Source organism: Akebia trifoliata, chromosome 9, assembly GCF_017979445.1.
Source record: "Akebia trifoliata isolate Shusen 1 chromosome 9, ASM1797944v1, whole genome shotgun sequence".
Lineage (NCBI taxonomy): Eukaryota > Viridiplantae > Streptophyta > Magnoliopsida > Ranunculales > Lardizabalaceae > Akebia > Akebia trifoliata.
The window spans coordinates 24,491,353-24,519,324 of NC_141383.1; the positions used below are offsets into that span (position 1 = coordinate 24,491,353).

At 34.9% G+C, this 27,972-nt stretch overlaps 3 protein-coding genes across 3 annotated transcripts; 2 read left to right on the top strand and 1 right to left on the bottom strand.

The window, feature by feature from the left end:
- The first annotated feature begins 6,484 nt into the window (after positions 1 to 6,484).
- LOC147394912 (RUN/FYVE domain protein) lies at positions 6,485 to 14,352 on the top strand. Its single transcript, XM_086453407.1, has 15 exons — positions 6,485 to 6,624; positions 6,709 to 6,798; positions 6,863 to 6,907; positions 6,991 to 7,089; positions 8,866 to 8,976; positions 9,282 to 9,456; positions 9,582 to 9,638; positions 9,798 to 9,934; positions 10,050 to 10,109; positions 10,200 to 10,277; positions 11,048 to 11,121; positions 11,528 to 11,604; positions 12,783 to 12,854; positions 13,037 to 13,111; positions 13,634 to 14,352. Exons 2-15 carry the CDS (start codon positions 6,727 to 6,729, stop codon positions 13,645 to 13,647), a joined length of 1,146 nt encoding a protein of 381 aa, XP_086309533.1. The 5' UTR covers positions 6,485 to 6,624; positions 6,709 to 6,726; the 3' UTR covers positions 13,648 to 14,352.
- A 1,253-nt stretch (positions 14,353 to 15,605) lies between these two features.
- Positions 15,606 to 22,777, top strand: LOC147394913 (uncharacterized). Its single transcript, XM_086453405.1, has 9 exons — positions 15,606 to 16,084; positions 16,919 to 16,999; positions 17,140 to 17,562; positions 17,837 to 17,972; positions 18,576 to 18,738; positions 19,585 to 19,713; positions 20,170 to 20,364; positions 22,173 to 22,295; positions 22,405 to 22,777. The coding sequence occupies exons 1-9, from the start codon at positions 15,910 to 15,912 to the stop codon at positions 22,510 to 22,512; spliced, it is 1,533 nt and encodes a 510-aa protein (XP_086309531.1). The 5' UTR covers positions 15,606 to 15,909; the 3' UTR covers positions 22,513 to 22,777.
- Positions 22,778 to 24,800: 2,023 nt separating this feature from the next.
- LOC147394914 (glycerol-3-phosphate acyltransferase RAM2-like) lies at positions 24,801 to 27,856 on the bottom strand. The gene is made up of 3 exons (XM_086453406.1): positions 27,154 to 27,856; positions 25,841 to 26,286; positions 24,801 to 25,420 (listed from the first exon to the last, which is right to left on the bottom strand). Exons 1-3 carry the CDS (start codon positions 27,781 to 27,783, stop codon positions 24,967 to 24,969), a joined length of 1,530 nt encoding a protein of 509 aa, XP_086309532.1. The 5' UTR covers positions 27,784 to 27,856; the 3' UTR covers positions 24,801 to 24,966.
- Between the last annotated feature and the right edge of the window lie 116 nt (positions 27,857 to 27,972).

Here is a 27,972-nt window from a genome sequence, read left to right on the forward strand (position 1 = left end):
GTGTATGTGTATGTGTGAGAGAGAGAGAGAGATTAAAATTTCTTCTGTCACATCCCACACAATATTTGACTTAAACCATACATCTAAAATATTTCACTGAAAGATCACAATGATACTTGCATTGCCCTTTAATGAAATGTTAAAAACTTACACAAAAAAATTAGGTGGCGTTTAGCTCACAATCTTATTCTCACAAAAATCTCACAACATGTTTGTCCTACGTGATTTCAAAGTTTTTTATTAGGCTGATTTTTTGTGAGAATGATCTCTATAGTGAGGAGATCATCCTCATAAAAATTCAGTTAAATCTTAAACTGCTAAGTCCATCAAAAGTGATCTTAGAATTGAAAACCATTGATTGTTTACTAAAAATTTGTAATCACTTTTGACAGACTTAGAAGTTTCAGATTCGACTGATTTTTGGTGAGACAATTTCCTTACCATAAAGATCATTTTTACAAAAAAAATCAACCCAATCCAAAACTTTTAAGTCACATAGGACAAACGCATTGTTAGACTTTTATGAGCTAAACGCTCCCCATAAAAATGAGTGGATAATCTATATAATAAAATACAACGATGGATTCTACTTCTTTGTTTCAAGATTTATATCCCCTAGACAATGTGTCTTGATGAAAGATTTTCCTCATCTTTTACCTTCTTTATTATTATTATTTTTTTTTAAAATACCCCAACTTTATCATCTTTTTTTTGTCTACCCCTCTTCAAAAACACTTCTATAACTTTTTATATTACTTTATCTCCTTTTTTTCCTTTTTCAATAATACTTTTCTAAAGTTTTCATTTTTTTTTTTCACCCCTAAACCCTAAAGAAATGTCTGTGCACTGGGCAAACTTCAGTAATTATACATAATGGGTTGGGATCCGATAACTAATGCAAAAAACACAAAATTTCATTTCTTAAGGTGTAAAATACACCACCAAGATAAACGTATGTATCCCAAGGAAAACAACACGAATCTTTAAGATAATTCTCGATTGTTGGATTTTATATTTAAATTTTTTAACAATCTGGATTTCAATTTTTCAAGAAGTCAACTGTCAACGGATCCGACCCCTTATAGAATCTAATACGATGTTTAAGAGTTAAAATATCGTTAATGATGAATAGTTAATTGAGTCAAAATATCGTTTCCTTATCTCGCGTGATACCTTTGTCTCGAGATCTGGTTTTCTCTTTTCTTGTACAACTATGGCCAAGTAACAAGGAACCACATTTTACGTAACGGGAAGTCCTACCAGCATCCTGAGGAAGACGTCTTCCCTAATCCAGATTGCTTGTTAGTAGGAATCTTGAGGAATATGAACGGTAAGAACATTAGGGAGGACTGTCTCCTGAGATTGATAGCATTGTTTTCCGTAACATTGCTGGGTGGAGCTTTAGGTAAGAAGGTTCCTTGTCCTCGTTCTTAGAATGTGTAAAAGACTAAAAGCTCCCATCTAACAATAATGTGGTCTTCAGCTGAGTCTCATCCCAAGATCTAAACCATTTATTATCATCTAGATTCATAACATTTGAATAATCAATAGTATAGATCTGGGGATGATCGTACGCTGGAGCTGATCTTAATACTACTCTAATGGTAATTTAAAGTTACCCCTCTTATGCTTTGAGGAATATTTGAGATACCCCTGCGTTTTCCAACTGACGGCATACCCCTTGACCGTTGTATTTGGTGATAGAGTAATGAAATGACCAAAATGCCCTTATCTTTTTTAACCTTTTCCCAATAACACTTGATCGAACCCCACTTCCCAATACAAAAAAAAAAACTTCACCTAATATCTTTGATCTTAAGGGTTAGAACTTTGATTTACAAGGTTATCCTTGAATTATTTTTTCCCCCTTAAAAAGAATTTAATTTTAGTCGTGATTTATTAGGTTAAATCATCTAAGGTTTACTTTATTCTCAATATTTGAAATATTGATAGAGAAAACTGAGCAACCAATTGATTGGGTAGAGAAGAGGACAATCCTTTTATCAAAAGTCAAGTTGATGAACATGGATTTTGAGGAAAAATAAAGATTTTTGGCAAAAGAGGTAGAAAGTGAAGATGTTTTAACAATTTTTATTTCTCTTAGCAGAAGATAATGGTCAAGGTATTCGAGAATCAATTATATTGCAAGTGTATTGAGAAATATTGTATCATATTCCGGTTCATATCTCCATGTGTGGATTGGACTGGGCTTGACACTCAGAGTATACAAGCTTGTATTTATATAATATAAGAAAAAATTGCTAAAAAAAGGTTTTATATATATTAATATTTACAAAAAAATATCTATTTTTTCAAAATTTACCAAAAAAGAATTTAAGTCGTTGGATTATCCAACATTTTAAATGGAGGCTAAGTTGCAGGGATATTAAAACAAGCTATTAAGACGTTGGACCATCCAACGTTTTAATCATTCAGAGGGCGTTTTTGATAAATTATTTTAACGCATTAAAACATTGTACTGTCCATCGACTTAATTCATTTTTGATAATTATTGAAGAACACTATATTCTTTTGTAAATATTAAAATATTTAACCCTCTTTTAATAATTTTCCCTATCTTCTTAAAATCTTAGGATAATTTTTTGGTTGTGCAAACCAAAAGGAATGATGACCTTGAATTGTACTTGGAAAACAAGGGTGTTTTGGTCATTTTATTACTATCTAACATAAGACTGTGGTCAAGGGATTTGACTAAATCATTTTGCAAACTCAAAAGGGTATCTCAAATATTTACCAAAAGTCGGTGGGATAGGTTTAAACTACCCTAAAATTTAATGGTGAGGCCCATATGAGGGACAAAATGAACTGGAAATGCGACATAACAACACAACAAATTATAAGGTTGGTGTTAGAGATAAATACAAACACCACTTCAAATTGTCAAAGAGCTCTCTATTGGTGAAGGATGCTTTCAACACACATTGTGCCTAATTTGCTAAAATAAGATTAGTTTTGATTAGGCACAAACAATCACTAGAAAAGCACCATGATACCATGTCCAATATGGTATTCTCATTGTGCGGCTTAGATCTTTCAATCACGTGTCAACAACGATGTCCCTTTCTCAAATTTTTGATTCGATCATAAAGTACTTGTCCACTTTATTCACTTTGATACTCAAATTGATGGGTTGATTGGTTTTTAGTTTGTGTCGATTGTTAATGATGTCATCGTTATCAATGTTGCACATGCAGAACAAAGATCTAATGGTAGTTTCACTATTTACGTCGAGAAACTATGTTGAAATTCACGCGTCGATAATTGAATATGGTCAGTTATTGTCATGGTATGTGCTTTATCCCAACTATTTGGGGTTTGACAATCTAAAGTCATGTTTTATGTATCAAAATTTTGAAATTTGGAATGAGTTTAATACATTGATGATTTTATCCAATATTTTTAATAATTGGATTCAACCAATGGTCTCGATTTGTTGTGATTAAATCAATCAAATGATAATATATTTATTAGCATATTTTTCAAAAAAACCTAATGATTTTTTGACTCGAGTATTTTCACTCAGTTTGACGTGGTAAGGGCACATAACCTGGTGATTTTTTCCTTGTGTATCCCGAAGAAAACGATCAACGGTTCTGTACCCTTGTCACGTTAGACTAAGTGAAATTCTCAAGCCAGAAAATCATGACTCCTTCGAAAATGAAAAATTATAATGGGTCTTGTTAAAGTGTGATAAATACATGTTAGAGTGCAATAAATACACTTTAGAAGGGGTTTTTGTAATCAAAATGCCCTTAAAAATTATATTTTTTACCAAAATAACCTCAAAATTCAATTTCTGAGGTGCATTTGTTGTACCTTAATGTGTGCCCTAAGGGCACATGTTAACAAAACCCAAATATAATTTGGGCTAAAAGAGGTGCATCTTTGAAAAAAATACATGAAATAGATGTGAATCAGCTCAACCAAATTGAACCAGGATCGATGAATTGGACAAATATTTTGGTTTGGTCATTGAGTTGGTACTTAAAACATTGGTTTACATCGAGAAACATTGCAGAATTCATTCGCACGTGAATAATTGAAAATTTGGGCACGGAATCAATCATCATCTCCATATGTACTTTACAGATCCCAACCTTTTAAAGTTAAACAGTGTGAATCTTATTTCGTGATTCAAATCTATCTAAAAGCTATATCTCGTACCACGCGGTTTGAAATTTGGACCACAATCAACATAGATATAGATACATAACTATACCCATTTCAATGGTTAATTTGATAAAGAAAAATGCTGAAATAACATTAACATTGACATTGTTTCACACATTGTTGATGTGGATGTGTGTAAGGAGCCATAGACACTTTCCATCGAGAAACAAGTGAGAAGCATCTCTGGTTCTGGGCACACCAATGTGTGAAACAATGTCAATTTCAATGTTACTCCAGCACGACACTTTGATAAATACTCACTATGTGTGGGTGTGATAAGCTTCTACCAGATTTCTTTTTTTTGGGTCTATGATGGTTTTTTGGTTAATGTAGAAACTGAACATGTACATTGACCATTTTGGGCTTTATCATTGTTAGATTAGATGATTTATTCGGAGATATTATATTGCAACACCAATTTTTGCTAAGAGCACCCATATGAACCGACAATCAATTAACATACCTATGGGGATGCTCTTAGTAAGTTGGTGTGGGAATAAAAATTCTCTTTTTACAGATATGGAGTACCAAAAAAGGCACATATGATTTCGAAATTACTAATCCTTTTAAAAATATTTATCAAAAGAGGCTTGTAGTCATTTATTTATTTTTACCAAAATGGGTGCTATTTTACTGAATTCACCTTAGTGCCCTTACTTTGAATTTCATACAAATGATCAATTTATTTGAGTTTCGCAAGAAGGGTATACAAGTAAAATCATGAAACGAGCACACAAGGGGTATTTTTTGGGTTAAAATAAGTAAAATATATGCCTTTAAGATAAAAAATATAGCTTTGAATAGAGTTAAATGAGGAAATTTTATTCATGTTGTAGTTGTAGACACCCTAATTGGTGATAACATGATGAAGATGATGATGTGTGAGTTATACAAATGTAGAAATATTAATCATGAATTACATTGCATCAACTTTTATGGGTTAGTTCTGTTAAGGTTCCACGCTGTCCACTTAATCGCGGTGTAGTCTTGGTATTGTCCACCAAATGATTTGATAAGTCGCCTCAAAGACATGATTTGTTCTAAGAGTCGTGCTCGAATGACCTCAGCGGGGGACACCTTGACGTGGTGACGCACACATGTCCGTAGATGCAATAAATGCATTTTACTCATGTCTCGGAGAAATCACATCTACAGACATGCACGCGCCGCATAGTTCAAAAAAATAAAGTTCGACAATACCTCCCGAAGACCGAGATGTGTCCTTATTGATTTTTGTTGAATCAAATCCATTCAAGTTTTTTCCAAAGCTATATCATTAGGACGAACACATGTTCTCAAGTTACAAAATATGTGTCATGAGCATGTTTGCTTAGGGGCATTTTGTTATTTTGTTTTTGATTAATTAAAATAGTTCATAGAAATTGTAGGGCTTTATGGATGAAATTAAGGAATTCTTTGTTATTGTAGTTAAGGAACTTCATTTGTCCTAATAGCGAGTGTAGTTCATAGAATGAAATATGGGTGATTGCGAACAACATTTTCTACAATAACTTTCACCTAAAATTCAATTGAAAGAATGATTCTCAATAAAGAGAGTAGCCAACTAGCTCGGACAAAGTTTCTGCGAGTCAAAAAATATTGAGTCATTCCTTAATTGTTTCACTTTGTATTGGAGCATATCTAACCATCTTTTTAAGGTTCAAAAGAATAGGGATGGATAACAAACCATTTCAGTTCCTCCCTTTGAATGGATTGGAAAGCTTTATAAGGTTTGAATGAGAGAGTATCTTTATTGCTTTTACACTAAAATTTTGATGGTACATGAGTACCAACTATATCTTTCGTATGATACCTAGTAAGAGCAATGCCTGCTCAAGGTCACCCGTGAGGGCGTACCCTCACTTACTTGGTGCTTGTGAGATGCGGGCATTGCAAGTGCCCGAGGAGGGATCCATATGCTTTGGTCCAGGCCCTGGCTCATCCAATCCTACCATGGTTTCAAAACTCGTCTGATATCGAGATGTATCGCCCGAATTGTCTCGATATCGCCCAATAACGAGACGAACATACAAGTATCAAAAGAGATTTAAAACCCACATTCATTTTTCTGCTTGTTGAATGAGACATCTCATACGTATCAGAAAACTCGTTCGAGACGAGATGCCAAAACAAGTTTTAAAACCATGGATCCCACTAGTTGGACATAAGTTCAGATACCCTGTTAACAAAAAAAAAAAAAAAAACTATTTTTGCTAACATGAAATTTAATTCAATATTTTACAAAATCTCAGATCGACCAATCCCATGAAACTATGAGATTTAGGGCATCCCATATTTACAAAACTACTCACGTTTGGCGTCATGCCATTGGTGGATTCATGCGAGCGAAAAATTTCTCCTTCCTCCTCTCTCTATGTTGCCAAACGAGGTGCATAAGAGGAAAAAAAGTGGTTCCTGGACACGCTATCCTCGGTAGAGATAACAGTATTCTTGCTACATTTGGTCCAAGTTTAACGTAAAGCCGGTAACATTAAAGGCGCGAAATGTCCGAAACAGGGAAATCCGGATTGGGGAATGGAGCTGCTCAGACTCTCCAAGTTCAAGCTTCAGCTTCGCGCCCTAATCACAGATGCTCGAGAACTCAGAGTACATCTCTCTCTCTCTTTCTCTGTTTCTCTCTCCATCACTGAATTTGGATTCTACTCTACAGGAAAGAGAACACTCAGCCACCGAACAACTCCAACTTTTGATCCAGGTTTCCTTTTTATCCAATCTTCTTCCCGCCATTTTTTTCTTCAAATTTCCATTTTTTTCCCATTATTTGGTGTTTGAATTCAGAAGCAAAAGCAAACTGAGGAAGAACTCTGTAGAAATTTACAAGAATTGCAGGAAGAGTTAGCTTCATCAAACGAATTGCGACGCAAGCTTGAAAGTAAGGTTGGTGTAAATCTTTTATCGCTAAATTTAACTCTCTGTTTGTTTGTATAATTTACCAAGTAGAGACGAAGAAATATAAATTATAATGCCTGTAATATTATCCAAATAATTGCTTTTGCATACAATGTTTAGGTGTTCCATCTTAATTCTCAAATATTTGTTTTGTTTTTAATCTGTTAAATTGAATCGTAGCTGGTTTTGTTTTTTGTTGGATGTTTAGAGAATTTAAAGCAACTTTAATACGATCTCCTGAGAGGCAAAGGTGCTCCTGATGCCTAGAAGAGAGGAGCCAAAACACGCTGTTTTAATGAAGCTTGGATATCTATTAAAATAAATAAATTATTTCAAAATATTATTTTGGTGGTTTTTTTTTTTTTTTTTGCTGAGGTTTGAATCAATGATCTTTTGAAAACATTAGCTTTTGGTGAAAAACTTTGATTTTTTTTTTTTTAAATTTATTTAAATTAAAGTAAAAAATTTAAACTTGTTTTTATCTCTAATCTTCAGTCCTACATTGGATAAGTAGAGACCCCCCATCTAGTTTATATGTAGTTCTTGACCTAGTTGGTCAAGTGTGGGGGCTAGAAATTATGTGTAGTGTGCTTGGACTCAAATTGCACGAGCTCATTGTCTCGATGAGCTAAGGGGACTTTTTTTAATGATGGTTCACAATAGGGATGGATCGATCTCATCAGGGGCGGAGCTAGTAAGGAGCTGGTGGGGGCAATTGCCCCCACAGAAATTTGAGACACCCCTATATTTTCAACTAATTACATGCCCCATTTGTCCCCACTCCCTCACCTCTCTCCCCATTTGCCCCCACACCCTCATCTCCCTCCAATTTTTGCCCCCACACCCTCACCCCCTCCATTCAAGTTCTTCAACTGTATAACTAATCATAGTTTGCCCCCACTACAAGAAAATCCTGGCTCCGCCCCTGGATCTCATCCCTCTGTTTGTTGTCTGTTGTGTGATTGGGCACAAAGAGGTGTATTGGATTGTTGGTTCTGATTCGATTGCTCGATATGATGTGCAAACGGGCATGACCCCATGGCTATTATTATTTGTTTGTTTGCAGAAAATTTGACATTGTGGCCCTGTTTGGTGCCATGCAAATAATTTCCAAATGTAAAAGCTTTGCACTGCAAATGATTTGCAGCATTTTTTGGGCTGCAAACTATTTGCTGAAATTTGTGAAGGGTTTAAGAGGTTCATGCAAATAATTTGCAATGCAAAAAAAATTCAGAAAGTAACCAAGCATCTGTAAATTGTATTCCAACAAATCATTTGCTTTTGCAAATGATTTACTTCGTACCAAGCAGGCCCTGTATGATGGACTATGGAGGATTTGGGCATTATGTCCTTTTCCCCTTCTATTTTTGGATAGTATTTCATATTTTTCTTAATTTGCAAAAGAAAAAATCTATAAGAATCAAATGATCTTACCCAGTTTTTTTTATCTAATTCAACTTGAAATTGTTGACAAGATTTTTTGGGAGATTCACAAAAAAATTAATTGGAAAGTTACTGAATTAATATAAAATATAGGATGCTTTTAGAGATTAGCATGATACACCATGAAAGTAGTTTTGCTTAATAAGTTACTTTTTCAACGCTTATATACAGGGAGATAGTTTTCTAATTTTTGATAGTTGAGGACATGGTTTGGTGAAATCTTGAAACTAAATTGCTTCAAAATATAAACTCCTTACATTTATTGAACTCTGCTGGATAGGGCGGGGGCTTTGAATGGCAAATCTCTTCTCATCTTTGCAGGTGAAGTATCTTCAGAATGACAATATCTTGCTGGAAAACAAGCAAAAGGAGTTAAAGGGAGTTATAGATAGTGTGCTTCAATCAAGGGAGAGTTTTGTGAACCTTTATGAGGTTTTTCTCATAGTCTCTTTTATATGTGTGATAATTATTTAGCTATTTTCTTTTTTGTCGTCGAGAAACCCAAAAATAATTTGCATATCTATTTTAAATGAACCACAATACGTGTTTCATGTATAAGATAAGGTAGTTCAAACTTCAAACAAATGGACGGTCCTTCTATCTTATGGATTAAGAATTACGGAATACTTTCAAGGGTTTCCAAAGTTAGTTTTGCTCTCCCAAAAGATTACATAATTCTTCAATTAAATAATTTCTGTTGTAACAGAAGCACCATTTGATTTCATATTCTTGTGCAGGATTCTACTTGTGAAATGAAACGTTCAATTGAAATAAGAGATAAAAAGCTTGCTGTTCTTTCGGAGAAGATACAAGCCCATTTGTTGTTATTTGACTCGATAGAAATGGAAGCTGTTTCTGTCAAGCAAGTTGTGGACAATGTGGCAAGGCTTGTGAGTGAAAAAGAGGATGTAGGCATGTAGTTTTCTAAACTATTACTTTTTATAGGTGTATGCTTTTGATTATGGTCGCAATGAGACTTGGTTTTGATGGAAATCCTAGTATCACCTCCCTCCTTAACTCTCTGCGTACTGTATCAGTGGCTGGATTAAAGAGGAAAATGGACCTAGTTTCAGCATTTGAAAAAGAATTCGTTGGTAAGTCCAAATATTTGATGCACTTATGATGTGTAAAGTCGATATCCTCTTTTGCATTGATTATGATCATAATTTTTGGTTTGTACTTCATAACCGTATCACATCGGTCATGATATTTTCACACACACTGGGGTCGAACCATTTACTCTGTTCATGCAGAAAAGATTTGTTTCCTGGAAAATAAGCTGAGATGTAACCAGGATGAGATTCGAAGAAAGGATATAATTATTTCAGAATTACATGAACAGCTTGAAGCTTCAAAAATTAGTTACAACTGCCAGCAAAAAATAGAAGAGATATCCATACGACTGTTAATGAGGTTAAATATATGTTATTGATTCCAAGTAATTGATTTTCATAATTTAGGTACTACTTGTTTCATACTTGCTGTTTTTCCTTGACTGTCATTACCTTCAGAAAGCTTTGTCATTGAAGGAAGAGGTTATACAGAATATTGTTGCAGAGAAAAAGGTTTGGTTATCAAATTTTAAATTTTGCCTCACTTCTGTTTTATGATTTTTAATGGATATTGAATTTATCTTGAAAATATTGAGTCATCAGGCCTTGCGTTTTGAAGTGGGGAGTTTGCAAATTATCTTACGAAAGATTCAAGACGCTGTTATGAAAATGAATGCACAGGTCAGCGAAAAGGGGCTTGGTTTTGTTTTCTAAAGAAAATTGTTTCCGAATTTAAGACCATCACAGATGTTCATCCTTCAAAAAATTTCAAATTTATTACAATACTTAAAATCAGGTAGAAAAATATAAGAATTTAATTAGGTAGAATGTAAGACAGGCCTAGCTATGCCACAAATTATGAAAAACTAAATGTGATTTTAGGACTTTTTCTTGGGTTTCTTTTCTCGCAATGTAGTAGATGCTTATGATTATCCCACTACACCAATTATTGATCTTGGTGATTTCCTTAGTGGGATATATTGTCTGGACTCTGGTGGGCCCTACCATGCATGTTTGTAATTTATACCCCTTCTTGATTGGTCTCACCCACCTTGGTGTTTTTCTACCCCCCCTCCAGATAATAGCTGTTAAATTTAAATTTAAATTTGAATTTCATGTCATTTTTTGTTTTTGTTTTTTTAAGCATGTAAATTAAGGTTAGTTAACGTCAACAATGGGTCCCACCGTTAAAAGGCAACACTTTTGTAACTTATAATGGATGTTATAATTATCAAAATGGATGCATTATGATAGATCCCTGTAAAATAACTTATAATGGATGTTATAATTATCAAAATGGATGCATTATGATAGATCCCTGTAAACCATGCCTTGGGTTTGTCCGAAGACCTTTCACCATTATAACTAGCTTTATTTCCTTTTTTTAAATTATGTCTGTTAACTGTGACCCGTTACTTCTCTATGTGAACCACTATTGATTATGGCATTAGGATCGAAAGATATTTTCCTCAGCATTAGAAGGCCAAGAAGAATGTGCAACAATGAGTGAAAAGGGAAATGATAGGTAAACATATGATCTTATTTATTTATTAACATTAGTACTTCAGGATCGAAATACGCGATCCAAACTCAATGTAGAGTTGCCTATATGTTCCTACGAGTGTCATCCCGCACACTTGCAGGAGGATGATTACCTGCGATCTGATGGGTGTTATCTAATGTTTTTGGGAAGGTTTATGTCACACTTCTGAAGAAGAGAATATAGATATTAGATGGTTATGAACATCCAATCGGGTCAACTTTTGGCGTTAACTGCTACGATGATCCCATCAAATGTTTGTTGGGTCCCAGTCCATTTCACCTCTTGCGTATATAGCACAGGATGATTAATCTCTGTCCATTCCAGTGAAAGTATTGCTTACGTTTATTTGTTAGTATTTATTTATTTTCGTAGTTTATTGGTGGATCAGATCAGGTAATATGGCTCGAAAGGATGGAGAAAAATCTCCATATAAGGATACTGGGCAAGGAACTGCTGAAAATACAGGTTTTGTCTTGCCTTCTGCTTCATACTGATGTTCACTACAAGGCTGAATTGGCTTTCCATTAAGCTTTGTCGTATAAATACTGGGTACTGATAGATGTGAATTAGATATTTCTGTCCTGGTTTATGTCTGATGTTTTGGTATAAATTTATATTTATGTGATTTTTTCTGGATACATTTATGTGATTCATGCATGTATTGAAATTACAAAAAAAGAAAAAGAAAAGAAAAAATAAAAAAGAAAAAAGAAAAAAGAAAAAAGAAAAAAGAAAAAAGAAAAAAGAAAAAAGAAAAAGAGAACAAAAAATTGAGAGATAGAGGCTATTGGCACCCCAACTTTTACCTGTTACACCCCAATAAAAAAAAATCATTGGTTGAGAATAACTAATAGTTGGGAGTGACAATAGAAACACTCTCTCGTTTAGATTTGTATTTGCTAGATTTAGGATTTTATATGAGCCTAATCCTAATTGTAAACAATTGCTGAATTTGTTTGAACATGTTATAATGCTTTGTACTAATGTTGAGTTAATAACTTGAACCGAACTTTTGTATGTTCGAATGGTGTGTTTTAATCTTTAAATAAGGTGTGATAGATAATTTAAGAAATTGGGGTGCAATATGTAAAAGTTGGGGTGTCCATAGCAGCTCTAAAATCTAAAATGTGAGCAAGGGCACTGGTGAAAGCCAATAACACAGCCTAATCTGATACCATATTAGGAAAATGGAGTGTAGCCTAAAATGATAATCTTGGCACATAGGGGGGCAAATATAGTCTTAAAGAGAACAATGTTCAACATGCCTTCTGATTATTCAGATTAACATTGTTTCTATTTTCTTCCATGAGTTTCTTCTGGTTTTGACCCACCCACTAACGTAACCTTCCTGGCACGAAGCCAAATTGGTTATTTCTTGTCTTAATCTTTTCTCTACCAAACATGACTCGTCAATTTTATTTGACGGTAATTAGTACCACAGTGCCCTTGTTTTTATATATAGATACCATGGAACTCCTCCAATCATTTGATATTCTCTTTGTTAAACAAATAAGAGAAGGCAATAACACTAACATGTACAAGATTATGTGAAGAAGATGTGATGCTGTATTATTTCTTTCATACCTATGTCGAGAGGTAGACTCTCTTTTTTTAACTTTAACAGGTGGTGTTTCTTTATTCAGGTTCACCTCTATGTAAGAAGTCAGCAAAGAATCCCTCACAGGAGAAATGTAATTTGGACTCCTGCATATCAGAGGAAAGTGGATTCAGAACTCTTGAGGATTAGACTTGTGGGGGGGGGGGGGGGTGAAATACCCCCATTGTTCACTGTAAATCCAAACTTGATGAAACCATCACTGTTTCAAAGCTTGTTCAAATTATTCTCATTCTCATGTTTCCGCACGTGACCCCACAGTAAAAATTTCCTTGATCGTACAGGGCAACTACACCCAATTGATACACCACCAGTTAGATTCCGAGAGCTCTACAACTGAAGCAGAAACCTCAAAAGGTACAGGTTTGACTATTATTTATCAGATATTATTGAGGTCTATATATATTTATGGGGAATGCTAACATTCATGATCTCATGGGAACGTTAGTATTCCCCATCATATTTTTTCCAATAGTACCCTTATCCATTTTGTCTTTTAATGAAAAAGACAGGGGTATATTAGTCTTTTACATAATAAATGCTTGTTTGCATTGGCTGCTAAAACATTTATTGCAAAAAATACATTAAATTTTTTTTTTAAAGATTAAATTGGAAAAAAAAATTAAATCCAAAGACTTAATGCCTTTTAACATTTATTATGTAAAAAACAAGTATTTATAATGTAAAAGACCAACATACTCTTGTCTTTTTCATTAAAAGACAAAATGGGTAGGAGGATTATTGGAAAAAAATGTGGTGGAGAATGCTATCGTCCCCATGAGGTCTTGGACGTTAGCATTCCCCTATATATATAAATATATATATATATATGCCGGATCTTGCTAGAAATAACAACCTTCTCCTTTTCTATGTTTTCAGCTGCCCATGCATGAGGTTGGACAAGGTCTGTGTTGCCATCTTAATGCATAGAAGTGCATAATTGGATTGTATTTCTGCAAATAGTGTCATAGTTTTTGTTGTAAAATTGTCATGTCATCTGTCAATTACAATTAGTGTCCAAAAACCAACATTATCTCCTAAAGACCATTGCCTTTGATGTCAAATTCTAGATACAATTTTCTACTTTCCAATCTCTCTTCATGAAATAAATTTTGTCGAACATAGGGAACCTATGTAGTTGTCATATTGAAGATATCAACAAAATTTAGATACAACTGGTTGTAATATACTAATTTTGACAAATTTATAAACTTAAACAATGGGCTTGGAAGGCAAAATCACATCAACTCGCTCTATCTAATTCCAACTATTCATATTTTTATACTGCAATTTTTTGATGGAGTGCTTGGATTGACAGGTACTATGTTCTTCTGTTTTTGTAATATATAAAAGATTTTGTGAAATTTAAATATCTATGATTAATATAAAATGATTTATTTATTTTATAAAAAGACCAATTATTATAAAATATATTAATTTTCAATGGGCGTGTAAGACTTGTCCAAGCCTATCCAATTTTCCAGATGGAAAATATTATTTTTCTTCCAATTCATACATCATGAACAGATGAACTCGTGACGAGGAGTTGTTGAATCCAACACCACCACCATCAACAAAGCCTTATAAATGAACCCAGTTAATTAATTTCATTTTATCTTTCTTTGGTTATTGAGTATTTATTCTAATTAGACCTGTAATTGACATTCTTTGAACATCATTTGATTCATCTTTCTCTTAGTTTATCACTTCCCGGAGCTATTCGTCTCTCTCTACACCTCATCCATACTCACAAAGTTGGAGTAAGGTTTAAAATGGAAAAAGAAATGAGAAAAAATGATAAAAACAAATATATTAAAAATTATATATATCAAATGAAAATTCAAAAAATCAAATTATTATCATCAAATCCTATATTTTTCGATTTATGAATCACCAAAATCTATCATGTATCAAATCCCACATTGAAAAAATAAGAATGTGTATAAATTTTTTTCTTCATGTGAAAAAAATAACTGAAAAAATTGGGAATAAAATGATATTTTTTTTGTCATAAATGAAAAAGGTCACGTTTTTTAATCGTCAGAGATGCAAGACATGTTTTAAACACTTTTTCTTTTTTCTTCAAAAAATCGTCATTTTATGGTATTAATGCCTTAATCTATCTTATGCTTTATCTTTATCATTACAATCATAGTAACAAAGTTTGCATTCGTGAATTATTCGACTAGGTCAATTTGGTTAATTCAATTAAGTTTCGAAAAACTTCCAAAAAAAAAAAAAAAAAAAAAGGGGCAAAGAGATAGGCCTAAAGAAAAAAAGGAGCTGAAAGATAAAGTAAAATCATTGATGATTGTTTTAAAAAATGATGATTTTTTGTGTGGTAATAATCGATGTTTTCTGAAATGACATAAAGAGGGAAAAGGAAGACATTGGGCCTATCAGAGGGGAAGAAGCTCATTTCTTTGTTTCTTTTTTGAAGTGCAATCAGACTTATATGCATGATGGAGTGCAATTGGTAATTTATACGATCTGCAACCAGTTGATGCCAATCAAACTCGATTTCGGTATTAGTTAGGTACAGAAAAGTAGAAAACAACAGAGCATTTGGCCGGTCAAACTTTTATCTTCCAGCGAGACAGAAGATATTTTATGAGAACTGCTATTACCACACCAACTGTCTGCATTTCTTACAAAGGAATTGGTGTGGCATTAGCAAAAGTTGCGTGGTATTAGCCAAAGTTGGTGTGGCAATATCAGTTGTCTATTTTATTTGGTGATGCGTTATAGTTAATTTCCACGTGGCACCATTTATTTTATTTTATTTTTAATTTTAAAATCGTGGGCCCCAGCCCACAAAAGATTGCGTACAGGAGCTTTTGTTGACTTGGCTTGCTGAGCAGCTCAAGTATGAATTTAGAAGATTATTTAGAGAGATAAAAGTCATATGGAGTTAAATGCAGACTGTAGTTGATCTCTGACTCTCCTGTAATTCTCCATCTCTCGTAGGCCGTAGCTTACGTTTATTTATTTATTTATTTATTCTAATTCTCTGAATTTTGTTTTTTTGGAATCTTTGAATCGAAGACCAAAGAGCATAAAAAATTGTTGTTTGAGAGAGCTATAGATTGCAGAAGAGGTGATTTGGTGATTAATAGAGTTGCAGTGTTAGTTTCGAAGAGAGAGAGAGAGAGGTTATGGGAGGTTGTATTTGGGCTCCGAAAGGGTGTTTTCGAGGGCGGTATAGATCTTCAAAGAAGTCGCGTAAGAGTAAAGGAGGAATCAAAAGTCCGATTTCGTCACGAAAATCTGACGAATTACCCGATAAGTCCAGTCCTTTGGATTGCAGTCGTATCAAGCCTACTTCTCAAGGTTGTTTTATTTATTTATTTATGATTATTCTTTGTTATTTGGGTTGAATTTATGAAGAAATCCGCTTATTACAAGGATGTTAATATATATTTTTAATTTCTGTTTAAGATATTATGTGTTTATTTATTTATTTATTTTTTTTGGCGGTAATTGTTGAGTAAAAGTTGTTATTTTGCGAGATATTTGTTATATTTTGTGGTTGGATTGTCAACAAAAAGATTGAAATTTTGGGATTAGTTTGGGGCATTGTATACAAGTGTGTAATTTATTATTTTGTTTGATATTATTGCTCAAAAATCAACTTTTCTTTATTTGTTAAAGATCTTCAAGTGTGAATTGAGGTGTTCTACATCCAGAGTTCTAGTGTTTTTATGTCAAAAAATTGTGGTGTTTGATCCTATAAGGATCATTCGGAGTTTTTTCTTCTAATTTGCTTTCTAGAAAGGTGGAATTTGCTTTCTAGTGTGATATATTTGTTTATGGTTATATTACTGTGTGATGCCCTTAGCTTCAATTATCATTTGGAAAAATATTCTTATTTATTTTTGCCGGTAAAATATTCTTGTTTATTAGTGTGTTTATCGTTATCTCAAGTTCCTACTATGTCTTATACCATTCTCCAAATAGGTACCTAAGATGAACCCACAATGACACCTTCCCCCCCCTCCCTCTGATCTACAAATTTAGTTTTGAGAGAAAATTCTTGCTTGAAATTGCTCCATATTGGAACTAAATGAATCTGTAAGAACTACTATTTATTGCTATATGGAATAATATGATTTTATTATTTAAGTTGTTTAACGGGTGTTTTTGGTAATGTTGATATATGGGCAGGAAGTACTGAGGAGACATGGTTTGATTCCGTCACAATATTTGAGTCTGATGGGGAAGATGATTTTCAAAATGCTCAGAATGGTAAATGGCATGAACTATAATGATTTCTGAAGCAAATGAAACATGGGTTTTGTTCTAGGTTCAGGTTAAGCAAAGATGGTTTTCAAGAGATGCTTAATTTCCTATTTCTACTGATGGTTTGTCTCTAAATGTCTCTGAAGGTGCATCAACATCCACTTTTTTGTCACCGCAATACGCTAAACATGAAGACCATAATGATAATGTTTCATCTCAAAATTCTGTCAGTGAGGTTGCTAAAAAAGTAAACTCTTTCGTCTCACAATCAAGCGATGCTGATCTCCATTCGAAATCTGATGTCTCTTCAAACGATGCTAAGCATCATGCATTCCGTGATGAAATCTCTAGCCATTCTTTCGATGAGAATGCTGACGGGGAGGAAACAAGAGCATTGGACTATTGTAGCATTCTTCCAAATAACTGCTTGCCTTGTCTAGCTTCTACTACTGTTCCCTCAATCGATAAGGGAAGATCTCTAAGCCCTGGACTGCCAAGTATGAAGAAAAAGACAAGCTTGAAACTTCCATTCAAATGGTGGGAAGGACATACTAATTCCTCACTCCAATGTGAGTGTCACCATTGTTTAATTTGAAAGTTGATAATTAAGCAAGCATTTATTTATTTTTAGTATAGGGTTTACGTGATGTGACGGTTGCACTCATCTACTTGACAGTTGGTAGTCGTTTTCTTGGGAATTATCTGCACCCTATATTCTCACATTTTTTTATTGAAGGTTTTCCCATGAATCATATTGATAATTGATAGTTCTATTTTGGGTTGGATAAACATCTGATTTTGGCTGAGAGAAATTCAGCTTATTCTAATTCCGTTCTGTTTCAGTTTCTACAAAGAAGGTTCTATCGAGACCAATGGCGGGTTCCCAATTTCCATTTTGCCCAATGGAGAAGAAAATGTTCAATTGTTGGTCACATATAGAGCCCAATACTTTCAAAGTCCGGGCGGAGAATTATATTAGGTAAGTGAAAGGTATCCAAATGGTTTATGTTTTGTTTGGTAGAGAAATACCCCAAATCACCTTTTTTGGGTATTGGAATGGCTACTACTTCGTTAGAACAGTAGTAACTTAACAATCTTTGTAGTAGGGCTTGACCCATACCCCTGTTGGTTTGACACATCGCAAAAAAACTGTGAGGTCGTGGGTTCAAGTCCCGCTTACCCATAAAAAAAACTCTCTGTACTATAATATAAGTAAATCCACAAATTATATTTTGGACATATTTCATAGCATTTGGTTTTGTGAATGGTTCCACCAAACATTAGATTCTCCAGATGAAAACTTGATATATTTAGCTGATATTATCCCAAAGATATGGGATCGGCTAAATGATTCCTGCTCCTCCATTCCACTCTCCCCAGAGCCATAAATGGAATAAAAGGTCTGATCAGGATTCATGTTAGGGGGTGGCCAATTTTTACCCCGGCTACCAACCCGATGCAACCCTCATTTACCCGGGATTGGGATTGGCCGTTTAGTGTAGGCGGGGTTTAGCTTATCTCTTACTTTGAGAACTTAAATTTCTCATCTTAATTGAGCATGTATTTTTCATTTGTATGGCAGGGATAAAAAGAAGGATTTTGCTTCAAACTATGCTGCATATTATCCGGTTGGTGTTGATGTTTTCTTATCTCAGCGGAAAATTAATCATATTGCTCGATTTGTGGAACTTCCTGTTATAAACTCATCAGGGAAGTTACCACCTATTCTTGTTGTAAATGTTCAGGTATTACAACCCTTCTTTTCTGATGATAATTTTCCCTCATGGTCCACATTATTTTTTCTTATTTGTTGAACTTTGTTCACTTTGTGCCTACATTGGGAAGATACCATTGTTGAAAGGGAATCGTGCATGGGTTTATTATATTATTTCCATTGCCTATGGTCCTATTTTTTATGCTGTTAGGTATAAGATTTTATTGAAGCAAAGAAAAACACAAGGAGGTTAAGAATGCCTACCTGATATAGAGGAGAGAAAAACTAGAGCAGAGCTGAAAATCATCAAGCAAAATAGCAAAACTGAAAATCAGGAAAAGATTTGCACCAAAACAGATAATATTTTATCAATTTTAATTAGTATGATGCAAACTATAGTCTATTGTAGATGCTTATGTCTCATATCGAACCTTGGTTTTAGTTTTAATTATTTTAGTCAAAATTCAATTCAGTTTTTCCCCATAATTGCTATTAGTTCATGGAAAGCTCAAAATAGTTGCTCTTCAGAGGATAAAGAGGGGAAATATATTATTCTAAAATTAACGGGTGTGTTATCATTTGATTGGGTCAATCAAAGATTAGTTTGCTGCCAAATGAGAAATATCTTAGTGTATATTTTGCAGTCAATGTAAATGACTTTGTATATGTGGTACTATGTCCTTGAAAACGGGAAATATTCATGATTATATATATCAGTACCCTTTCATTATTTAACAATTTAATTAGGATGGATGGTGTGATGACCTTAAATGTATGTTACATGTGATGTGAAATTTGTTTTCTGGTCAATTTATGTTTCGTCTATGATAATATTATTTTTCTGTTGTTCTCTACTAATATGCTTGTGGTTATGCAGGTTCCGTTGTACCCAGCCTCTATCTTTCAAAGTGAAAATGATGGGGAAGGGATGAGTGTCGTTTTATACTTTAGGCTTTCTGAAAGTTATGCTGAAGAAATAGCACCTCATTTCCAGGAAAATTTCAGAGTACGAATTGATCAATTGTAATTCTTGTGTTTCTTTCTCTATGCTTCATATATTTACTACCTAGTAACAAAATATTTATATTCAGATATTTTCAAATGCGCATGTTGATTCCAATGGGAAGATTCACTTCAATTCTGTAACTAGTTCCTGATGGGAGATTTTAGAGTAATGTTGTGGTAACAAAGGATTGTTTATGTTGATGGATATTTTTCTTTTATTCTCTCTTTTTTTTTTTTGGATCAAAATCTTGTTATGGGTCATATGTTTATGAATGATGCATCTCATGGTGGTAAGTATTTATCCCAGTATACTTGTTTTCTTTTGCCCTATTTGGTTGGTTCTACAGTGTGATTGGGTTTGTCTATACTCACTTTTCTTACACATTTTATATCCCTTTCTTTATATCTGCAAATTTACAATTTATTTATTGATTCATGTCCTTGTTTTTGGGAACAGAGGGTAATCGACAATGAAGTAGAAAAGGTTAGAGGCTTTCCTCTAGATACGATCTCACCCATCCGGGAAAGGTTAAAGGTCTTGGGCCGTGTGGCAAACGTGAATGATCTTCATATGGGTGCAGCTGAGAGGAAGCTACTACATGCATACAATGAAAAGCCTTTCCTTTCACGTCCTCAACATGAGTTTTACTTGGTAAGATCATGATCAAATGATTACATTGTTTACTGTCCTATCATTTAAATTTCTTTTAATCACGTTTGTCTCGAATCAATGACACTCCTAATTTTATTTCTAAGGAATTGATAATGGCCTATAATTTATTGTATTTTTCTTTTTTTTTTTTTTGGGTACTGGTGTTCTAATAGTATAATTTTCTTTTTTTATCAGTTGTAGTCGTTTAACTTTTAAGGAAAAGATCACTGTCTTCTTCCTTTGTATAAATCCTGGAATCTGTAAGGAAATCCATATAAGAAATTCTCTTAGGAGCAAAATTTAAATTGATCAACATCATCTAATATTTGGGATAATAATAAGAATCAGGATCAGGTAAGGTGTCCCAACATTGTTTACTTGGCATGTTTTGGTTGGAATTTAAAACACATCGGGCTCCAAACTAAGCTGGTTTCTACATTGCACGCATCCTGATGTGTTTAATCTCCAGTTAAAACGTGCCACGTAGACACCCTATGTTGCATAGGAGCAGGACACCGTTCTAGATTGCGACTCTAATAATAATTCAGTAAAACATCTTTTACAATAGCTTAAATTTGACTTCAGACTCCTAATTCTACTCCACTTTCCCACTAAAATTTTACTAACCCAAAAATAATAAATTTCCAAAATTATAGAAAACTAGAAACTGAATTAAATACGTAAATAACCCTAAAATGAGAGACTCCTAACTGAACCAGATTTTCAAAAACCTAAAATGGCTAAAAATAGTAAGGAATTTTTTTTACATAAAAAGTTAAAATATAAGTTTCAACTTCAAGCTAAAATTTGACTCTGAAACTACATCTTTTCGAGATACATCCAACTAACTCGACTTAACAACCTCCTTTTGTGATGTATTGTGGGCCTCCTTGTTTGTTTTCCTACACTATATCATATTAGCGATTCTAGTAATCTGTTGCAAAGATGTGCTCATCAGAAGCTAAGGTGTGCGGAGGCAATTTTATTTGCTCTTTATGCCTAGTTCTTCTGATCCACGTACCCCAAATGACATTAGAATCATTAATATTGGATTGCTTTACATCCATAATATTCAATTTTTTGTGTACTTTCCTTCTTATTTAGTTTAGTTTCATTTTCATTAATATTTTTTTGCAGCTCAGTACATGTGTTGTGCAATGAGATGGCCAACATACTAATGCATGAAACACACAGTAACTTAACTGGAACATTACCTCTTCCTGCTCAAGAAAAATAAGAAAATTTAGCATCTTAAACAGTGGCATACACCCATAAAAAAAAAAAAACAGTGGCATAGTTGAGAAAATCAATCAATAGTGGGTCAATCCTCAATGTGATTTTCCCTCTGTGGTTTAGGGGACTCTTTTTTTGAAAGATGCCAATTAGCGAAGTTGGTAAAGGTGTGTGGAGAGTTGATCCCACGACCTAGGTTCAAACCCCAGTGAGCCCACTTTTGCATTGACAGCTAACCTCTTTGCTTGCCTATCCAAAAAAACAGTGTGTTTTTTTTAATAATTATATTAGAAGAATATTGAAATAGAAGTTGTTCCAATCGTAGCTGCCGAACACGATTATCAGGAAACCATCTCAGCTTGAACTGGTTTCTTTCCTTGAAGCTTGATTATATTAAAGATTTGATAACGGATCCTGTTATTTATAAACAGATTATAGTCGACCGTGTTTTCTAATTTTATTGTATGCTTTTATGTTCGATATGTAAACTTCAATACACAATTAAAAGAGGCATTGAAAAAAAAATACCTCAAAGCATCCCAACTTAGACATTCCTATTCTGATATTTTCCACAGGAAGAAAATTATTTCGAGGTTGATTTGGATATGCACAGATTCAGTTACATATCGAGGAAGGGGTTTGAAGCATTTCAAGATAGGCTGAAGTTTTGTATTTTCGATGTTGGCCTAACAATTCAGGTAAATTTTTTCAATGGGTTATGGGAAAAAAGGTTGAATTTCTCTCATTCTTAGAATTCTCTGTTCATCTATCTTATGGTTTACACTGTTGCATTGTATGGTGAAACAGGGGAACAAGACTGAAGAATTGCCGGAGCAGATTTTATGTTGCATACGATTGAGTGGGATTGACCCCACGAATTACCACCAACTAGGGTTGAGTCAAGAATCCTTGTGAGCACAATTAATGCTACAATTTGTAAGCATTTTATTAATAAAGAATAAATCAGGCTGTTTTTTATGAAGGCCTCTGAAGCATCTATTAATGATGTTTTGCCTTTGTACATGCCAAGAGTGTATGTCTCTTACCTGAGTAGTTGGAAAGGATATGAACATGTTTCCTGATAATCTTTCTCCATATATCTGTTTCAGGCACATTAATACGATTATAAATTCTTTAGTTTATCCAAGAAATCAATTGTTTACCATTCTTGTTTTGTTTAGGGATTCTGTGTAAATGATCTTGGGGTGATACTTGTTGCAGATGTGAAGGTTCACTAATTATCTCTTCATTAGTCTTTCATCTTCCATGAATAAGGTCCCGTTCTTTCTAATCTAATTCAAAAAAGAAAATAGGGGCCATTTGAAGTGGGTAATTCCTATGCTACAGGTTGAAAGAAAGTACGTTAAGGTTACCAAGTCTGCTTCTATATATAGATATAGATATTCTTAGGTTTTCCCTTCCCTGGCTTGTGTAGCCTGTGCGGAGCAAGCCTCCACTGGCACCCTGAATATGGAATTCAAGGGTTGGTTGTATTACGACCCGTCGGTCGTATGGTTATTAGGCTAGGCCTTCTTCTCAACTAATGAATGAGGATCGGGTACATAGATGTTCGGAGCAGCTTTTATGACCTTGAACTCGTATCACATCCTGTTAGGAAGACCATGGATCCACCGGTATAGAGGAGTAGGCTCTAGTTACCACCTGTGTTATAAATACCCAATGAACGGTCTAGAGTACAGGATCGACGGGCTGAGGGCTCCCTTTGTGGGAGTCACATTACTCTGAAGCAAGGCTTTTTACAGAAGACAAGAAGTTCCAAGCATTGATGGTTTCCCAGAGGCTCAAGTCGAGTTTTTGGTCTCAAATGCTATGTCCTATTCCTCTCCATCCTAGACACAAAAGCTTTATTAAAAGGCACCTGAGATGTTGGCCTTTCACAAGATACCAAATGGAAGCGTGTCCTATCCCCCGAACCTTAACATAAAAACTTGGATGCCTTCTATTTCCCTAGCATCCTTATTTCTTGTCAAAGTGGGGGGCTTGCGCTTGAATTGAAGTAGCGCCTTTTTAATATGAGTAGGGCTCCTAGGTGGCGCGTTCGTGGAGCCAAACCGAAGGAAGAGCAAAAGGAAGGTTGGGTGCTTGTGGGGCGAGGCCACCCGGCCTCGAATAGGAGGGGGGCTTAGCTCTTTTTCCCCCCTGCTTGCATAAATGAATGGATCAGAAAGACGTTCCTCAGTAATATCACCATGACTCTCGAAGTCATGTGCACTAGCAATACCAAACCAAATACGAAGATTATTATATGATGATTTCTTAACTTTCCATATATAGAAATAGAAACAGATAGGCTAGAAACGACATCTCTTATGTCAATGACACCAAAGGGATGTTAAATGAATGGAATTGGGATATGGATGGAATATAATGAAATCAAATTATGGTTAATGAGGTATTTTGTAGGGCTGTCAACGGATCTAATTAGAACCATTCCTATCCGGTCACTTAAGAGTCGAGGATCTAGGTTCCTACAATGAGCCGATCCAATAAGAATTTAATTTGATAATGTAGACCAACCATATCCTGATCTGATACATGAGGAAATATATAGATCTTCTAAGGTCCTGTTTAGATATACTGATATATGATGCATGTCTTAGTTTATGTATCACATCAGATATGGAGCAAAATATTGAGATCCAATAGAATCCAATCCAACAAGAGCCTGATCCAATGAGGTATCAGTTCTAGTTTCGATCCAGTTTTTATCTGATTATTCCCAAATCTACCCTAATCCATGTTGAGTATTGTGTTATCCGCTTCCACTCCAAGTGTCACACATTGTGCCTCAATTTGACTTGTGACCCTCTTATATTCATATTTGCTTCTTCTCCATCAGATCAGTCTTTTGGGGTTAAATGGTTGTCAAAATAGTATCAAAGCATTAGGTTTGTATAGGTCACGGTTTGGAGTCTCCTCGAAAGAATTTTCCATTCTTATGGGTGAGGGGAGTGTTAAGTGTTGTGTTATCCGCATCCATTTTCGAGTGTTATGTGCTCACGTATTATGCCATAGTTCAACCCGTGACCCTCTTATATATTCATAGTTGTACTTTCCTCATCAGATCGGTCTTTTGAGGTAGAATGGTTGCCAACAATCCAATCAATATCCAATCCATTGATCCAATCAAACCCAAACCTGAACCCGATCCATTGCAACCCTATATTTCCACCATTCTTCCCTATTCTACAAACAAGATGCATTCAAAACTCGGAACTTTTTTTTCTTCTTTTCAAATTACTATTAAATTACACGATTAGCAATATTACAAAAACCAAATTAACCCATTTTAGATTTCATAAACAAACACAACAAGAGAGAGAGAGAGAGAGAGAGAGAGAGGTGTCTCTAGCAACCCATGACTTTGTTGGCAGAAACCTTTGGCTTCTCCACAACAGTCCCATCATTACCAGCAAGTGCCCTATACTTATCCTTCCTTGTAAAATTGGTGCACTCATAAGAAAGACTAGCTGCAATAACCCTTTGTATATAATTTGCTACTTCATGGCTAGTCTTTCCTGCACTACATGAAAGCTCATCTGGCAACTTATTCAAGAATGTCACCTCATAAGCTGGACTTGGGTTCATAAAGTAGTAAAATGGGTCCATTCCTTTCCATCCTCTTGCCGTCGTCCCATGAAACATACTCATTCGGTTCGCCATTGCTACTGGCATGATCTGGTCCGTCAATTCGGCGAACAATGCTGAGAATCTCAATAGGAATGGTTCTCGGCATGTTGTTCCTTCTGGGCATATAACAAGGTCACCCTCCTCTAATAGCTTCTTTATCATCGAAGCATCCCTGGTAAGAACAACCCTTGGTGAAATGATATAGAAATTTACATGTCAAACTTTCCCAAACTATAACTAAATCAAGTAAGTGTTCTTGTTGATGATATTAACCTTCTAAATTTCTTTCCTGCTCTCTGCCACAACCTTTCATCATGGTTTTAAATCTCGTCCAAGACCGAGATGACTTGCCTGAGTCATCTCAGTATAGTTCATGAACGAGATGGATAGACATGGTCTCTCATGTTTGCAGAATCTCGCGATGATATACATATATATTAAATAGTTTATCTCATCCAAGACAACTTGGTCTCATCCATCCTGGACAAAACGAGACGTCAAACCGAGATTTGAAACCATGCCTTTCATACATCATAACTTGTCAATATATCTCATGAATCATATTTAGATGCATTATTGTATACTCTATTACCTGGCTCGGTCACGAGTGAGACGAACAGTCTTGATAGGTGAGAGGAACTCAGAGAGTCGAGAAACCGAGTAGGTGACCGCAGCAATAGGGCGGCCGAGAGCGGTGGAGAGGAAGATTGGGTCAAGTAGAGTTCTGTGAGAACAAATGAAGAGGACACCGGATTGACCCTCTGATTTCTTGGCCGGGGGAGGTGGTATACCCTTGACATGTACTCGGACACCGAGAGCCCAAAACGCGTAGTAGACTAGTGGCATGGGTAGGAGTGCTCCCGCGGCAATTCGAAGGCAAGCAAGGATGAAGCCTACTGGGATCCATAGAATGATGAGAAGGGCCATTAGAGGGGTGGGTTTGGCTACTAATCTTCCATCGTGGAAGACAATGGGCTTCGGCAACTTATCTCGACCAACGGCCTCGACTGTGGGTTTGGCTGGAACTACATAGCTCTCCTGTGCACATAATATATATGAGAAGTTTAGTAACCATATCATCTATAGTTTGTAAACAAGGGAAAAAATAAGAAGAAAAAAACTAGGGAGTTTTACCAAAATGGGCCTTTTTTGTGTGGAACTATTGGCCCAGGCACATTTTCATAATGGGCTTCAAGAATAACTCCTTGAGTGTCCAAGCTCATGATTTTTATACTTGACTCATTAACTCAGCTGAGTCAGCTAAAAAATGCACCCAGTCCAATGAGAAAATTAATAAATTTTTCTAAAATTTTTATATTTAAATATTTATAAATTTCATATATTTTTATTTGACTTGTCTGAATCAACTCACTTGCGATTGAATTTACTCACAAAAGGAAACACGCATTCTTAGGAAAAATGATCATGGAAAAATAAATTCCACCAATTGATTGCACCTACGAAAATATTAAAAAAAAGATAGTTGTATTTTGGTATAATTTAAAACTACCTTCAAACTCAGCTGAGTTGACTCGACTCAGATGGATTTTAATGTGACTAAGTCCTAAAATTCCATGGAGCCAACTCATCAGGTCAACTTGATTGAGTTAACTTGAAAATTCGCCTAGCTAGGCCAGACGTTCAATGAATTATTTAGCCAATTATAATTTGTTTTAGAAAATAAAAAATAATATTTTATTTATTTTCAAATGTTAAAACTATTATTTTTAAATTAATATGTTTTTATTTGACTGTTCAACTAGACTCACAAGTTGTCGACTTGATGAACATTCGAGTCAAGTTGAGTTTTTGAGTTTTAAAACTATAATTTTTTAATTTTAGGATTGAAGATAACAATGAGAGAATGACATGAGGAGAGGTCGGCCTTAGTGAAATAATGCAAACCTGGCAAAGTTCCATGAAAGGGAAGTCGGTATGTCTATCACCTAGCCCAACATCTGGTCGGGTCTCTCCAAACTCCTTAATAAGAGCATCGGCCTTGTTTTTCCCTACAAGGATTCCTGGTTGACTCACTAACCCGGTAGCTCTACCTTTATATATTCCAATCTCTGTCCCTATAACCAAATCAGCCCCCAAATAATCCTTCAAAAAAGCTTCAACCATAATCCTCGGATTCGCCGTAAGCACACACCGCTTCCCACATGACGAGAAAACTCGCCACGACTCACTATGTAAATCGGACGAGTAGAATTTTGGAAGAACGGCACGTGCCACCGATTCAATATCCGACACCTTCATCCCCGCAAACGTTGCAAATATTAGTACTTGAATTCCAGCCGATTCCGAAACAAAATAATATAGGATTCCCACTATAGGTGTAGCTAATAACAAGAACATGAGCCTTAGAATTCCTCCGACTTCAAATGCTATGAGCGCGAAATAAGGAAACGAGCTACGGCCTCTAAGTAAGGTCCCATCCAAGTCGGCTACCACCATGTGTTTTTCACGACCAATTGAAGGGCATCGATCGATTGTCGAGAAATTCGAGTGTGATTCTTCATTTGCTTTCGACATGTTTAAAATTTGAGAAATTGCGCTAAAAGCGCTTTTTCTAGAAAAATCTCTTTCTAAAGGGAAGCACTTTTTAAGATATATTGAGTTTGTGGGGATTGAGAGATACTTTGTTCACGTATTTATAGAATTTAGATTTGAAGGCGCACGTTAGAAAAATCATATGGGACAAAATACTTTGGATTATAAGAT

Coding starts and splice junctions, on each gene's coding strand:
- LOC147394913 (XM_086453405.1), top strand. CDS start 15,910: ATGGGAGGTTGTATTTGGGCTCCGAAAGGGTGTTTTCGAGGGCGGTAT. Junction 17,000..17,139: donor TTTTCAAAATGCTCAGAATG/GTAAATGGCATG, acceptor ATGTCTCTGAAG/GTGCATCAACATCCACTTTT. Junction 20,365..22,172: donor CTCAACATGAGTTTTACTTG/GTAAGATCATGA, acceptor TATTTTCCACAG/GAAGAAAATTATTTCGAGGT.
- LOC147394914 (XM_086453406.1), bottom strand. CDS start 27,783: ATGTCGAAAGCAAATGAAGAATCACACTCGAATTTCTCGACAATCGAT. Junction 26,287..27,153: donor CTTTCATGGAACTTTGCCAG/GTTTGCATTATT, acceptor TTATGTGCACAG/GAGAGCTATGTAGTTCCAGC. Junction 25,421..25,840: donor CTCACTCGTGACCGAGCCAG/GTAATAGAGTAT, acceptor TGTTCTTACCAG/GGATGCTTCGATGATAAAGA.
- LOC147394912 (XM_086453407.1), top strand. CDS start 6,727: ATGGAGCTGCTCAGACTCTCCAAGTTCAAGCTTCAGCTTCGCGCCCTA. Junction 7,090..8,865: donor GACGCAAGCTTGAAAGTAAG/GTTGGTGTAAAT, acceptor TCATCTTTGCAG/GTGAAGTATCTTCAGAATGA. Junction 9,457..9,581: donor GAGTGAAAAAGAGGATGTAG/GCATGTAGTTTT, acceptor GTACTGTATCAG/TGGCTGGATTAAAGAGGAAA.